Source organism: Telopea speciosissima, chromosome 2, assembly GCF_018873765.1.
Source record: "Telopea speciosissima isolate NSW1024214 ecotype Mountain lineage chromosome 2, Tspe_v1, whole genome shotgun sequence".
In the NCBI taxonomy this organism is placed as follows: domain Eukaryota; kingdom Viridiplantae; phylum Streptophyta; class Magnoliopsida; order Proteales; family Proteaceae; genus Telopea; species Telopea speciosissima.
This window is the reverse complement of record NC_057917.1, coordinates 76,269,502-76,285,820: the sequence shown is the minus strand read 5'-3', so window position 1 is coordinate 76,285,820 and position 16,319 is coordinate 76,269,502. Positions and strand designations below refer to the sequence as shown.

General features: G+C 38.4%; 2 protein-coding genes and 1 pseudogene across 2 annotated transcripts; 2 read left to right on the top strand and 1 right to left on the bottom strand.

The window, feature by feature from the left end:
* The first annotated feature begins 1,061 nt into the window (after positions 1–1,061).
* On the top strand, positions 1,062–16,006 carry LOC122651656 (probable glutathione S-transferase parA). The gene is made up of 3 exons (XM_043845135.1): positions 1,062–1,077; positions 14,590–15,009; positions 15,614–16,006. The coding sequence occupies exons 2-3, from the start codon at positions 14,695–14,697 to the stop codon at positions 15,947–15,949; spliced, it is 651 nt and encodes a 216-aa protein (XP_043701070.1). The 5' UTR covers positions 1,062–1,077; positions 14,590–14,694; the 3' UTR covers positions 15,950–16,006.
* LOC122651648 (glutathione S-transferase U25-like) lies at positions 1,383–2,685 on the top strand. The gene is made up of 2 exons (XM_043845130.1): positions 1,383–1,760; positions 2,260–2,685. The coding sequence occupies exons 1-2, from the start codon at positions 1,446–1,448 to the stop codon at positions 2,602–2,604; spliced, it is 660 nt and encodes a 219-aa protein (XP_043701065.1). The 5' UTR covers positions 1,383–1,445; the 3' UTR covers positions 2,605–2,685.
* LOC122651654 lies at positions 4,208–5,492 on the bottom strand (annotated as a pseudogene).
* Positions 16,007–16,319: the final 313 nt, after the last annotated feature.

The window sequence follows — 16,319 nt, the reverse complement described above, 5'->3', positions numbered from 1 at the left end:
TGATACAAATTGACCGATCCTATACGGATTCTTCAAACCATGGTGTGAGTGAGATGGTGTGTTGTGGACATGTAGGGTTAAAAAATGAGTTTTAAAGTAACATATCAGATGGGATCCAAATTTTGGGGATAGATAGGCTCATGAGTTGTCTCTTGTTTATATGTAAAGTTTCTGTCTAATTGTAGTTTTCTAAGTGGTAAAATAAAGCTTTTAAAAATCTAAGGCTATGAGAGAACGATAGTAATGGTCAAAGTGTTGTATGTGTGCACAAATATACACTGATATGCAAGTCAATACATGAGGGTATTTGATTAAATTATGCTTTAAAATATAACGTGTGACTAATCCAAACAATTTCCTCTTTATCCAATGATCAAAATTATCACATCATTTCACAAAAAACAAATTATAACATCATCTATCTGTGTGACTCAAAAGTCAAAATAATAGATTCTCTAAAAACCCATTAAAATAGATCCATGGGAAGGCAACATTTTTTCTTTTAATTTTATTTAACTTTAAATACATTTATAAAGTGTTTCCTTATTTACTATTGAAGATTAAACTTGACTACTAAGAGACAATAAGGTCCTCTATTGAACCGTTTTGTAACATGGTACATGTGATCTATGCATTGGCATTCACCATGCCAGCACAAATTTTTCTTTTTGGTAAAAACCATGCCACCATTTGAATGTGACTTGTGACACCACATTTGAAATCCCTTGGGTATACCATGGTTTGAGGAATTGGTATTGAAGCAATCGATCGGCATCAATGGATCAATACTGACAAGGAGTAAAAAAAATAAAGAAAACGTTAATCGATCATGTAGCTAGCTAATGAAAGTGAGGCATTGATTTGGATGCGAATTTAAATTTCACTGCAACTAAAGGGAAATCAATTTTTAAAGAAAAACAGGGGTGGATCCATTTGATCCGAACCAATATGGGTCCATCCAGATCGATATCGGTCTCAAAACACTGTACTAACCATGCAGTCCTAGAATCTATCAAAACGCAATCAATGACGTCTGCTAAGAATTTGCTGAATAAATCTGAACTCCAAAAGTAGCGGGTCAGATTTTTTTTCCAATCTGGATCCGAGAATTTTTATGCTTCTAAATTCTATCCATAAACTACTTCTCCCTTGTTTTTTCTCAAAAACATTGCATCTATACTCATTTCGATCAGATTAACCCTATCACAATATCTTTAAATTGTATCAAATCCATGGATCCATATCCGGGTCTAATATTATTCTGGTGAAAAGCGAGGGAGAGAGAAAAAAAAAAGGGGGGTTTCCTTCAACGGTGTCCCCATTCAATAGATAGAATTGCTGAAAGTGTCACAATATATATCCTCTGCTCTACAATGTGTTTCTCACATGCTCATCAAACCTATATTCTGGGGTTGTTTTCTTTAGTTCTCTGCGGATTTCTAACAATGGCAGAAGAGTTTGTTCTCTTAAACTTTTTCGCTAGCCCTTTTGGGATGAGAGTGAAAGTGGCCTTGGCCGAGAAGGGAATCGAATACGAACACAAGGACGAGAACCTGTTCGACAAAAGTCCTCTGCTTCTGCTGATGAACCCAGTCCACAAGAAGATCCCTGTTTTGATCCATAACGGGACACCCATCTGTGAATCTCTAATCATAGTTCAATATATAGATGAGATTTCGAAGGACAAGTCTCCTTTGTTACCCTCTGATCCTTACCAGTGTGCTCACGCCAGGTTCTGGGGTGATTTCGTCGACAAGAAGGTCAGTTCTCTACAACTCTCTTTCTCATTATGATTATCGACAACAACATTGATTTGTTCAGTTTTTTTTTGTTCTGTGGCCTAGTGCACAACTAGAACCATATCTAGGCTATGTTTGATGCCAAGAAACAAAGATTTTTCATTTGTTGTTCACAAACCCAGAATTTAATCTCAATAATTGATACCGAGTTGGACATGTTAATTCCTACTGGGTGATCTTTACCAGTATACCAGACTGATGGGAATAGTATTACATCTTTACCAAGACACTAAGCTTATAATTGGGGGGGGGGGGGGGTGGTTGGAATCTAAGTAAAAGATGGGAGTAGTATCCTCTGCCGGTTGTAAGTATATGATGATGAAGCTATCATCAATTTTTTGGAAAATAATATAGAAATAAATTGAAAGTAAAATAATTTATTTGTTTTTTTTTTTTTCATTCTTTTACAATCTTCTATTCCTTTTAAGATAATTCCTGTAAACTGTAAATGCAAATCCAGATTCACCCAACTGGAAGGAAGATGTTGGCCAGCAAAGGGGAAGAGCAAGAGGCAGGAAAGAAGGAATTGTTTGAGGGATTGAAACTGATGGAAGGAGAGCTCGGAGACAAGCCTTACTTTAATGGTGAGACCTTTGGTTTTGTGGACCTGAGCTTTGTCCCCTTTAACGTTTGGTTTTACACCTATGAAAACGTTGGCAAATTCAGCATGGAAGCTGAATTCCCAAAACTAGTTGCTTGGGGGAAAAGATGCATGGAAAAGGAAAGTGTGTCCAAGTCTCTCGCCGATCCACACAAGATTTATAACTTCGTTATGGAACGAAGGAAGATAATGGGACTAGAGTAAAGGAGATTATTATGGATACAGCAATGAGGTCTCATACAAAAGATTTGAGGAGTTCCCAACTGATAAAGCTTTCCTTGGTTTTTTTTTTTGTTATCTTCCAATTGGAGTAAAACAGTCCACAGTTAAGAAGAGTTTGATTTGCAAGTCAACTAAATAATGATATAAAGCGATTGTATCCTAAGTAGTATGAATCCTGTTTTCATAAGGTTTCAAAGAGGTGGATTTGAATGTGTCTTAACCTTGGGCATCTATTGCATGAACTAGTCATTCTCTATACTCAATTTTTGTGTGGGGGTATTTGTATAAGATGTTATATCGGTTAAGACTTTAATGATTTTATTGTGAGCTTATTACCATGTTTCTTCCCTTGGTTTCGCTTTGTGAGTAGTTCTACTACTGATTCACAAAATCAAGTCCAGTGATCGATCATTTTCCTTTTCTTTCTTTAACAAATGGATGGTCCTTCTTAAAGATAGAAAAATTAGTAAAGCAACCAATCTTACTGGAAATCAGCTTCTTAAATTCTTCCATTAACTTCTACCAAAACAAAAAAAAATTCTTATATTAACACCTCATCAATTAAAAGTAAAACAACTAAATAAAAATAAGATAAATATTGAAGAGGGAAACAACTGATGATTAGTCTAAGAAAAGCTTTGGCCATTTTAGACTAAAAAGTTGTTCACAAAGCAATAACTGATTATATGTAATCACACAAGCTCCTAACCCAAGACCGTGAGAAAGGCTCGGGTAGTACAATAACTATTTGGAGTGGGGGCAGGGGGTGGGAGAAGGACAAGCCTTGTAAAAGGTGGGCAATGTGGTTGAGATAGACTCTAAAATTTGACTTGTGAAATTTCTTAATGTGGGAATAATTAAATTAGTCTGCAAGCAAAAAAAAAGTTGTTTAGGCTGGAATTCCTTCCAATTGTGTTTTATTGGTTATGTTTTTCCTCTATAGAGGATTAAAAATTTGGATCCAATGACTGACTCAAGCCAATCTGGATCAGAACTTCAGAACCGGCAGAGGTTGAACCCGATTTTGATTGAGCCTGATCGAAACAGACCTAAAGTAGAATTGGCCGAGATCAATCTGGATCCCAATTCGGGTTTTTAAACTATTAGCAATTTCCTGTGAAAACTTGATTTATATTAAAAAAGTATACAATAATGAAGCAGAAGAGGCTAGGCTAGACACTTTTTTTTTTTTTTTTTGGGTGAAGGCTGGGCTAGACACTCAAAAGGCCAAAAACGAACGTCCATTCATTCTATAAAAATGAATAGAAAACAAGGAAACAAGTCATACAACACCTACTATTAAGAGTCTAATAAGGCAACTTGTCTGATTACCAAATGCCAATTGCCAACTCCTCTCTATCCATCCCTTCAAAAGCATATTCTATTCTCAATTAGCTGATAAATAACACAGCCAAAGACCACAAACCCAGCAAGTCTAAAATGGCAGCTTGTCTAAATCTGTTTGCCTTGTGCTCTCTATCTGCCACTCCAACAAGTGCCTATTCTGTACCCAATGAGTGAACAACATAACACAAAATCCACAAAGAGACAGAGACATGAAAGAAAAGGTGCAATTCAGATTCCAAATTTAAGTTACTCTTTAATATTGCTTGATCAATCTCTTCTCCTCACTCAGTCCAAACCTTCCTGAGGTGCAGAACGAATTCATAAATCTTCTGAGGCCCAGGAAAGGATTTGGACACAGTCTCCTTCTCCATGCACCTCTTGGCCCAAGAAATCAGCTTTGGACAAGAAGCTTCAATGCTGAAGTGCCCAGAGCTCTCATAGCCAGGGAACCAGCTATAGAGGGGGATAAGGCTCACATCCACAAACCCAAAGCTCTCACCCCCGAAGTAAGGCTTGTCACCAAGCTCCCCTTCCAACAGTTTCAAGCATTCTATGAAATCCTTTGTCGCTGTTTCTTGCTCTTCTCCTTTGGTTTGCCATACCTTTGATCCCACTTCGTATGCCTGAATTTTTAAAGCCCACTTCTCACAAGTTAGCTATTCAGTAAATCTATAATTGAGCTCAGATTCAGAAAATCAAAAAGGGCATCTGAAAATTCAGTCCTAGATGAAAAACCGAAGGAACCCAAGTGAAAAAATCGCATGAAAATTAGAAAAACCGTGAATGCAATTTGTAATCAGGCCTACTTTCAGGAAGCCGAAAAATCCCAAAGAGAGCATTTATCAGTGATTCAGTGTCAGAAACAAGGAACCCAGATGCGAAAAATGCGATTGCGGACTACCCATCTCGCTAGAAATCGAATAGGGGATGCAGTGATTCAATCTCAAGAAGGAAAAGAAGTAGGACTTGGATGATAAAACCGACCCTGCAAAATACCAATCTGATTAAAATTCATGAAACTATTTTCCAGTCTTCTGCACGAGTTAAATAATTAAGCTGACAGAGCCTTCTCCCTTGAAACAAGTGTAAAGGATGAAGTCCAGTTCAAGGGAATAACCCTAGAAGGTTAACAAAGGAGAAAAGGGACAAGAAGAGAACCCACCTTCTTGTCGATAAAATCGGCCCAAAACCTGGATTGAGCGCGCTGATAAGGATCAGAAGGCAACAGGGGAGATTTATCCTTCCAAGTCTCATCAATGTATTGAATAATGTTCAATGATCCACAGACAGGTTTCCCATTATGGATCAAGACAGGGATCTTCTTATGAACAGGGTTCATCTACAGAAGCAAAGGGCTCTTTTGCCGGAGATCTTCTTCCTTGTACTCATATTTGACGCCTTTCTCGGCCAAGGCAATTCTGCATCTCATCCCATATGGGCTAGGCCAGAAGTCCAAAAGAGTCACCTCCTCATCCATTGTTCAACAAATCTTGCAGAGCTTGAAGGCGTGAATATTAACCACGATACGACGACCAGTAACTACTTTAATTGACTGGTTTTGATTGCTGCAGTGTGAATAAATTTTGGTAAATGTCAGTGTAAAAGATAAAGGACCTCGACCCCTCTGCGGCGAATTTTATCCTCTACTGTTACAGCACGGTGCTATAATGCATCATGCGACGCTGTAGAGGCCATGTGGCACAGTGGGCTCCACATGGTGCACATGGCCTCTGCAGCCGCCATACGATGTATTACAGCACCGTGCTGTAATAGGAGAGGATAATGATTCCTCTCCGGCTCTCCTGCGAGCCCAACACCCAGGGAGTGCCGACGGATGCCCCCCTGGGCATTCTTTGGGCGTTGCGCTCCCTGGAGAGGTGTTAATGCTCGTGGCAATGTTGTCATTGTTGGCAACAAGGTTTGGCACCGGTGGTTATCAGCATATGGTTGTAGGAACAGTAATCTGTTGGTCAACAAGGTGGAGGCGATTTTTTTGGGTTTGCGTTTTCTTACTTCTTTCTTGTCGGTCCAGAGGGTCTTTATTGGAAAGTATATATCTTCACTTAGAATGACCGAAAATGGACTTTTGGAGCCCTAGAGAAGAAGGAAATCGAGGAGAAATCGACTTCTACTATTCTGGCATGGTTCGAGAGCAGAGGCGCGAAGAAAATCATCTGAAAACCTCAATTTGGTATTGGCGATGGATTCGAATGCTTGATTCGTTCTATTGAAGATCTCACAACATTCGTTTGGAGTTGGAGGTTTGCCTTTGAGGAGGTAAACGTGATCACAAACCATTACTTCTTTGTTCTAGGTTTAATTCTTGTTTTTGAATGTATTGGGTAGAACCTAGAGTGTGATTTGTTTGGGTTGGGTTTGTGATTGAATCTGTTTATTGGGTTGATTGATTGTAAGGCTGAAGCCATTATTGTATTGGGATTTAGGTCTTTGCCCTCACTAAGGTAAGAGGTTGAAGTAGGGTAAGGAGTATCCTGGCCGTAGGGGTGGCTTATCGTATTTGAGTTGAATATTGGGCATATACGAAACCCCGAGGGGTATTGCTCCGTAGACGTAGCCTTCATATACTGTGAGGTGAACCACGTATATCTTGTCTCGTTGCCTGCTGTTTTTTGTTGGAGACTAATCCCTGTTTTGCAGAGTGGGTTTACAGTCTTGGTAGACCTCACCACATTCTAGTGGTGCAAGGTAGGACTGTAAGCGACCGTGTTGTTTACAGAAAACGTCAAAAAAGGGAAGCTGATTCACCCCCCCTTCTTAGTTTGATCCGGTGTTCACAAGAGGAGCTCAATCCGATATCCAACGAGGCTGGGCTACTGGTCAGTATTGGGACTTTTTAAACATTGAAATTTCTTGGGGAAATATCATCCCCCTCCCCTCTAAGTTTCTTTAATATCAATCCAATACCTAAGTTTTGAAAAATGATAATACCCTTCCTTACTTTTCAAAGATTCTATCAAGTATCAACCGTACCCTAAGTTATTAATTCTGTTAAAACAACATATGAAAAGATGATATTATCCTCGTTTCTAACCTCAAATCGGATGGACAAATTTCAATGCCCAAATTTCCCCACTCAACCCTAAATTTACCTGAGTTATCCGTTTCTCTCTCCTCTCTCACTACTCCCACTCTCGACGCCAAGTACAACCCGGTGATGACGTTAGAAGATTACTCAGCAAAGGCGGCGGTAGGAGGTCAGGTTTCAGTTGGAGTCACTTAGGCTTCGCTTTACTTGGTCTTCTGAGAATGAAATCGAAACCACATATCAAAGATGAAGCAGAAGGGAAAAAAGATGGAGAAGAGAAGAGATTATCCAGAGAAACAGAAGGGGAGAGAACTGAAAAGTCGGGCACTGCAATGGAATTTGAAGGGCATTAAAAATATATGAGGTGCCATTACAGAGCACAAGTGGGTTTCTTACATGAACTGAAGTTTAAGGGAGTGAGTAATTGGGAGAGTTAAAATACAAATCGAGCTTTTAAGGGTAATGGGTTACATGTTCTAAAGAATTTCTGGGTTCAGTTTTTCATCAAATCTGATTATCAAAATCAATTTCAAATGAGTGTTTCTTAGAACAAATGGGAAAAATTAATTCCTGGCTTGGTTCTTACATCAAAGATTGTGATTCTTTTAGGGTTAAAATACAGATCGAGCTTTTAAGGGTAATGGGTTATATATTCTAACGAATTTCTGGTTCAGTTTTTATAGAAGGTTTAGAGTTGATTTTGCAAGATCTGAGTTTATATCTCTGAGTTATTTTCATTTGATTTATACCTTGGGCTTTGCATAATTCATAGCTTCAATCGCTTTTGGCTGGTGACGAACTTCCTTTTGACTTGAGTCTAGCCCGAAAACAGAGTCGGAAGCCAAGATGAAAACGAAAATAATACTTTTTTTTTTAAACCTACGGGAGAGAGTTCATTCAGTTGTGTAGATGACAATTACTATTAAAGAAGAGTAATAGGAAGAAGATCGACGACGGTTCTATTTATGATGGTGTACTGGCGGAAGAGGAAGAAGAAGAAAGAAGTTGTTGCAGGGACGGTAAGGAAGAAGAATAAGAAGATGATGAAACGAAAAAGCGGTTTTGGGATTGAATAGGGTAAAATTGAAATGAAATTTTATTAAGGTTTTAAAAAAATTGGGTATACTCACGTCATCACTTAATGGCATTTTAGGAAACTTAGAGGGGAGTGGGATAATATTTCCCCAAATTACTCTGTCGAAAAGCCTTCCATTCTCTAAGGACCTTTCTAAAGAATTTGACCTATGTAGATTTAGTTAAGAGTTATGTTTACCAGAAAAACAATATTAAGAGTTATTACAAGGTAAAGGGAAAAATACCGCTTATGTGTCTCTTGAATTCATGTAATTTTTAAAAAAAAAGAAAAGAATTCATATACTCAATTTCAAAGTTTGCCCGGTTCCATTTTTTTTTTTGGTGGTGACTTGAGGATAAATTTTGTGAGGTTGTACGGGACTATCAGACCGATGGATCGACCTGACTTGGAAGAGTATTTCTTTGTTTTATTGTCTTGTTGTGTAAGAAAGAAAAAGAAGTGAAGATTTTGGCATATTTGTGTCAAGGTTTTCTTGGAAGATCTTTTGTTGTGATCTTTAGGTGTTCTTGAGAGATATCCATTGTATTTTTGTACTATCACATAGTGAATCATCTTCAACTTCACCCGTGGATGTAACACATCATATTGATGTGTAAACCACATGAAATCTTTGTGTCATCCTTGCTTTGTTCTATTTCTTCATATTTCTTAATGTTTGTGTTCTCAATATCATTAGATATAATTTTTCCAACAATCTTTCACGCCTTCACTTTTGGTCACCACATCATCAAATCTCTGTGTCATCCTTGCGCTGTTAGGATTGTATCGAGGAAATCTCAGCCGAAGCACTTGCCACCGCTTGTCTTCGGACTCGGTGGATGACCTATCCAATATATTTTTTGGCTTACAAGAAGACCATGAGATAAGACTACCAAGGAAGATGGCATACCTCCAATGGATTTTTTATAATCAGAGTTCCCAGCCCAATTGGCATTGGTGAAGGGTTGTAGTCAAAGAGAGGAAGATTAAGAAATTAATAGGTTGTGTGTACATGTAGACTTTAGATAACACAGAATGTGCTTGACCAATGTCCAGTGATCCTTTGTAGGAGCATGCATGAATTGCAATGCACGAATAACTGCAAACGACACATCAGGGTGAGTTAAGGGGACCTTTATCCCCTCAAGTACAGTACATCGTCAAGTGCACCAAAAAGGTACATTTGACGGTGCACATGCACTTGGGGGAGTGTTTTAAACAAAATCACTTTAGGAAGTGTTTGGTTCGAAGAACTAATTGGTGCTGCACCAATAGATTCATGATTTCGAATTAAAAAATCCGTTTGATTGAAAATGTTGGTGAAGTCATCCGAGTTCATGAATCTACATGATTCACCTTTTTCTATGTAAATGTGTATTATGTTTAGGTCCACCTCATATTTGATTCAAGGAAATTTTGACCTAGTATAAATACCCAGTCTATTTCATGCATCTATTTTTATCCCAACTATCGAGCTGAAGAATGAACTCCTCGACTCGCCTGAAGAACGAACCCGCCACTGCTGCATTGCCGAAGGGAGAAGAAAGGTCGTCGTTGCCAAAGGGATAAAAAAGGTGGTCGTCGTTGCCGAAGGGAGAAGAAAGGCCGTAGAACTCATTCTCTGAGGTAGAAGCTCAAAAGCCCTAACGTCTTTGGTGCTGGTTCATTCTCTCTGAGAAGGCTTCGAAACTCGAGCAAGCGGTGGTGGTTGTCTTTTTGAGAAGCTCCGAAGCTCTCATCTCTCCGAACGAAGGTACTCTCATATCCTTCTTCCTCTTCTCTGGTTTTGTTCACAAGGCGATTTCTAGAATGAAAGAGAGAAGAAATAGAGATAAATGTCCAGCAAAAGATCGAGATGTTAGGTTTTGCTGTGATGAGATTTTTTCCCCCATTCCATCCTCTTTTGTAGTCCACATTCTGTGCTATCAGAAACCTAGATTTCTGTTTCAGAATTTGAATATATGGTTTCTTATTCTTCTCGACTTTGATCCTTATTGCAATCTTCCTGTTTTGCTGTGATGAGATTTTTTTTTTCTCTTAGTTTGCATATCCACAGTCCACTGATATGTTTCCTTGAATTTGATCATAATTGGGTCTTGTCATCTTCTAAAATCTTTCCTTCTCCTGACCATAATTTTGGGAAAGAATCCATGGGTCACATTTCTTCATATCTGGACTATCAGCTCCAACCTGTTGTAAGCTTTGAAGCATTTAGGCTTAAACCTAAGATGCCATAATTTCCGTGCATTTCATGCATGATGGGAGTTTTTGGAGATTTGGGAGAGACCTTGAATATTGCTAATCATTTATGAGGTGAATCGAATGCAGGAAGGAAACTGATGTTATGGTGGAGGAACACACCATGTTCGTTTCATTGACTTGTTTAATATTTCTTTTAAATTTTCTCCCATCTATTTCCACAAATTTTAGGGATGACTACTTGCTGCAATGGTTTGAGCTTGGGCTGCCGACTTGAGGAAATGGTGCAAGTTTGAGGGCGGCCATTTCATGCAAAAAGAACCAATTCCAGTCCACCCTATAGGGATCCTTGAAAGCAGGACTTACACCATGTATAAACCCTTCTATTTTATCCAAATTGGATGGTTCAGCCAATCTTCTGCATCAAAAAGTTGTTCAAGAAAGTATTTCTCTATCTCTCTCCCTCTCTCTTACTCTTAGAGAGCTGTGTTGGTTGGTACACATTTGTACATATCTAATCACTGCAGGGAGCTATTCAGTATTCGATAGAAAGAGGACTTTAGGAATAAATTTCATATTTTCGGAGTGTTCCTAGAGATTCCCATCATTATATTGCTATGACTTTCTAATTTGTGGAGAGTTCTTAAACTGTATTGTTTCTTAGTTGTTTAGGACTGTCTATTTTAGGCAGTTATTAAATTTTCATTGTTGCTTTGTATTAAATTTCTCACTTTATTACAAAGTTTCCTATTTGGTTGTAATGATGGCAGCTTATAAATAAAGAACAAGGGCACACTAGCCCACAGATTTGGATGTTTTGAAAAACATGTATACTGTGGTGAATCAGTCACAGTCCTTGTGGTGAAGCAAGTAGCAACCCCAGGTGGTGAAACCTTGGTTTGGGACTGGTGGTGAAGCCTTTCCCACAGGTCATAGATGGTGAAGACTATGATCATAACCCCTTCTTTTCCTCTTTCTTTCATAGCAGGTATTCCAACGGCTATCTCTAACTCTTATTAGGTGATTTTAGAACTTTGTGTGCTTATTTAATCCTTTATTCTTTCTCTTCAAGTTCTTTCTATCTACTATATTTTTTAGTGCTGTTTTATGTCTGCGATAGGGTTATTTGACAGCATATGTGCTGTTTCATGTCTGCGATAGGGTTATTTGACAGCATATGTGCTGTTTCATGTCTGCGATAGGGTTATTTGACAGCATATAAGTCTGAAGCTTAGACTCTGTTTTTAGAGTATCTAAACATCAGATGGGGCTGAGTTTTGACTGTGTTATTATTCCCTCCCCCTTCTACTCCATTCAACCCAAACTTGAGCATCATCACAGTGGTGGATTGAGAGTTATTCAAGTTCTCCTTACTTGCTATTTTCTGTTTTTTCTTAGTTTCAATTTTTTGTCCATGTTTATGTCTCCTAATCTAGCCAACATCTTGCTTTGATATTTTAACCACTTGCTCACCCCATTAGGACCTCTGATATATGTTAGTTTCAGCCCCATTAGATTTGGGATTTGCAAGTTCTAATCACATTTAGTCTCTGAAGTAGATGATGGAGGATCATCTACTCACCCCATTAGGATTTGAAGTAATCACATTTACCTTCTGCAACTCCCCTCCAGAAGGTAACACCACATTCCTTTATGATGGTGTCAAAGGAAAAGAAAACAAAAAGATAGATTGATCCTCCATATTTAGTTTGAAATATGCATATGAGTTATGAGTGAGATTCTATGAAGTAAGAGGATGGAATTGCGAAATTCAAACTTGCAAATGTCAAATTTTACTTGTTGGGTCTTTAGCTCAAATTGGTAGAGCACTTGGAACATGAGGATGTCTCAAGCATGTTCTAAGAGGATGGTGGTTCGAATCCACCAGGACTCTTTTTATTCAACTGTTCATAAAAGATAATCATGAGCATCATACAATGTGTGCTTCTCAAGACCCTTTTTGTGCATCTGTCTCTCTTTTTTTTTTTTTTTTTAATATACACTTTGTTGAGGATTTGTAATAACTTTTCATGTCTTCACATCGTTTACTTTATTTATGTAATGAATGACAATAACAACTATTGGATAAGAACTTTATTAACTCCTATTTTAATTCAAGTTTAAACATTAGATGTATGCAAAATTGTTCATAATTGTTTCATTTTCTAACCATAGAGTAGCCAATGTGATGATAGGATCTATCTGAACCAAACAGTTTTTCATATAGATTCAATCTGAATCCAACTGACAGAATCAGGGAAACCAAACAGTTTTTCATATAAATCCAAGTAGAATCCAACTGACAGACTCAAGGTAATCAAACAGTTTTTCAGGATGATTCAACTAACAGACTCAGGGTAACCAAACAGTTAATCTGTCAGGACAATGGATCCATTGGTGCAACACCAATTGGTTCTTCGAACCAAACACTTCCTTAAGGTGCACCATCAGAAGTACCTTTTTGATGCACTTGAGGTGATAAAAATTTGAGTTAAGGTTATGTACTAAAGAGCCCCAACAACGGATCGACACTTAGTTGCTTCAGAAAAAGGGATGCCCCCTTATGGACAATTGTTTCACGATATTGGAAATTGGTGTTTGGATCGATTTATAGTCAGACATCCCATTCTGTTTAAAGAGATCAACAATGTATCGGTGTTGAGATAAAGAGGCCTATGGAGGAAAAACCTTCTTCAATTACAAAAGAATAACTAAGTGGCCCCAAGTCTTTAATTGAAAACTTAGTGGAAAAGGCATGAAGAAGCTGACCAATGTGAGAGGTGTTGCTACTTGTCACTAGTATATCGTCCATATAGACGAGAACATAAATAGTAACCTGACCAGTCTGATAAAGGAAAAGAGATGGATCCGTATGAGAAGCCTGAAAGCCAATTTGTAAAAGAAATAGAGACAGACGGTGAAACCATGCACGTGGTGTCTGTTTTAAACCATATACGGACCGCTGTAACCGACACACATGAAAGAGGTAGATCATGGGTGCAAACATACACGGTCTCTTTAGATGTAACATAGGTTGTTAAGGTAGCAACCAGGGCAATATGACAAGACCCAACCCTTATAATCTTTGGTCTTGAGGGTTCCCGGAAGATTTGGAAGGAAAAAAATTGTTCAACTGAGAGAGATATAGAGACCTCCCATCTTGCCTATTCATAATCTTGGAAGTTGGCTTAAAGGTTCGATTTCTCCACCCCTTGGATGGCAAACGGGCAGCTCTGTCATAGAGGGTGCTGGTGGTGGCGCTGCATTTGTTTTGCCACCATTAAACTTCCACCGACTAGTGATCGGAGAGGCAATGTTTTTGAAAGTAGGGATAAGATGGTCCAAATAATAAAGCATAGTAAGGGTTAGCGTACGGAGGACACTCTTTTGATTATTTTTACAATGGCATATATTTTTTCAGTATTTTAGTTAAATAAAAAATTAGATTGTTAATTTTATAATGTGAAACACAAAATTGGGTAATGTTATAATTTTTCCATAATAAAATGGGTAAGAGATCGCTAGCGGATTGTATAGCCCTTGCACCAATGAAAGCACACTGGGGCATCAATGATATATTGTCAAGTGATAAAATATAGCCTTGAAAAATCCAAGAAAATAATGCAAGAATCAAAATAGTGGGCCATGTAGACAGAAAATTTTCCTTTATAATCTAATTTTGATTTTATTTATATTTTATTAACTATGAAACTTGACTAATAAAATGGGTGTGATCATAAATAAAATATTCCATCACATTTCTCAACCAGTATCTCCTGAGATTCGTTGATCGGTATGGTTGTGCGATTTCTCTCATAGAGAGGAGTTGAAATTGACCATTCCACCTCCTGACTAAACACACTGCCCAAATGGGATCCACTCCCTTTTATTAGAGGCATTAGAGAACATAACGGGCAGGGACCGCAGGTGATAAAAATTCCACTTTTCCACCCAACGTAGCCGTTCTGCAACATGCCACCATTCGAATGTGACTTAACACTAACTAGTAAGAAATCCCTTGCCCACAGAGAAGAAACCTATACCAGCAAGAACCAAAAGCAATACTAACCATGCAGTCCTAGGATCGATCTATCAAAGCGCAAGCAATGACGTCTGCTAAGAATTGTTTGGAAAAATCTGAACTCCATAAGGAATGGATCACATCTGTTTCCATCTGGGTTTCCTTTATGGATCCGTATCCGGGTCTAATATCATTCAGGTGAAGTGAAATGTTTCCTTCAACTTTCAACTCTCAGCTCTTCATGCCACTCACCAGTCAACATATGTAGCGGCTGCTCAGAGCGTTACTATATATCCTCTGCTCTATATTGTAGTTCTCACATACCCATCACATTAGTCTTTTGGGGGGTTTTGTTTTCTTTAGTTCTCTGCGGATTTCTAAACAATGGCAGACGAGTTTGTTCTTTTGAACGTCGGCCCTAGCCCTTTTGGTATGAGAGTGAAAATCGCCTTGATCGAGAAGGGAATCACATGTGAACACAAGGACGAGAACCTGGCCGCCAAAAGTCCTCTGCTTCTGCAGATGAACCCGATCCACAAGAAGGTCCCTGTTTTAATCCATAATGGGAAACCCATGTGTGAATCTCTTATCATACTTCAATACCTTGATGAGATTTCGAAGGACAAGTCTCCTTTGTTACCTTCTGATCCATACCAGCGTGCACACGCCAGGTTCTGGGGTGATTTTGTCGACAAGAAGGTCAGTTCTCTTTAGCTCTCTCTCATTTTTTCTGCCTTTTTTTTGGGGGGTCTGTGACCTTGTGCATAACTAGAACCATATCTATTCTATGTTTGATGCCAAGAAAAATAGATTTTTTATCATACTTTCTGCTTTATTTTTGTTTTGCACAAACCTAGGATTTTAGTCTCAATGTTTGATTAATTCCGAGCTGGACATGTTGATTCCGATTGGCTGATCTTTAACAGGATACCAGACTGATGGGAATAGTGTCCTATCTTTACCAAAATACTAGGTTTAGTTGAGATGAATTGTTGATCATTGAAGGGGGAGAGAGGGGGGGGGGGATCTAGCTATATATAAGATGGGGGTAGTGTCCTCTGTGGGTGGTAAGTATATTCTGATCAAGCTATCATTATCTTTTGTGGGAAACAATATATAGAAATAAATTGGAAGTTGCTTTTAAATTTGGTAGTCAGTAAAATAAATTTCTTTCATTCTTTTACGATCTGTTTTGTTAAATTTAAGAAAATTCCCGCAAAATAGCTTACACTGAAACAAATAGAGAGCTTTGAGAAGAGAGAAGGTTCATTTTGATGTATGGAAACTGTGAATGCAAATGCAGATTCACCCAACTGGGAGAAGGATGTGGGCCGGCAAAGGGGAAGACCAAGAAGCAGGAAAGAAGGAATTGCTAGAAGGATTGAAAGTGATGGAAGGAGAGCTCGGAGACAAGCCTTACTTTAATGGTGAGACCTTTGGTTTTGTGGACCTGAGCTTTGTCCCCTTTAATGCTTGGTTTTATACCTATGAGAAAACTGGCGATTTCAGTATGGAAGCTGAATTCCCAAAACTGGCTGCTTGGGGGAAAAGGTGCATGCAAAAGGAAAGTGTGTCCAAGTGCCTCCCTGATCCACACATGATTTATGACTATGCTATGGCACGTAGGAAGCATATTTGATTAGAGTAAAGGAGATAATGAACACAGGCATGAGACTGATGATGCTTCCCCTGTTTTTTTGTCAACTTGATGTGACACTAAATAATGATATGAAGTAGTATGAATCCTGCTTTCATAAGGTTTCAAGAGAGGTGGATTGGAGTGGGTCTTAACCTTGGGTATCTTCGGCATGAACTACTCAGACTCTATACTCAGAATTTTTTATATTTGTATTAGATGTTATATTGGTTAATGCTTTAATGATCTTAATTTGAGTATTGTGAGCTTATTGCCCTGTTTCCTTCTCTTACTTAGCTTTTTGATCAGTAATGGTGTTTGAATGTAACATGATTGGTGCCTGATCGAGATTGAACATAGGGCAATCTCTGAA

Excerpts from the sequence above, each read along its gene's own strand:
- LOC122651656 (XM_043845135.1), top strand. The coding sequence starts at position 14,695 with ATGGCAGACGAGTTTGTTCTTTTGAACGTCGGCCCTAGCCCTTTTGGT. Across the intron at positions 15,010-15,613 it reads GTGATTTTGTCGACAAGAAG|ATTCACCCAACTGGGAGAAG; the intron begins GTCAGTTCTCTT and ends ATGCAAATGCAG.
- LOC122651648 (XM_043845130.1), top strand. The coding sequence starts at position 1,446 with ATGGCAGAAGAGTTTGTTCTCTTAAACTTTTTCGCTAGCCCTTTTGGG. Across the intron at positions 1,761-2,259 it reads GTGATTTCGTCGACAAGAAG|ATTCACCCAACTGGAAGGAA; the intron begins GTCAGTTCTCTA and ends ATGCAAATCCAG.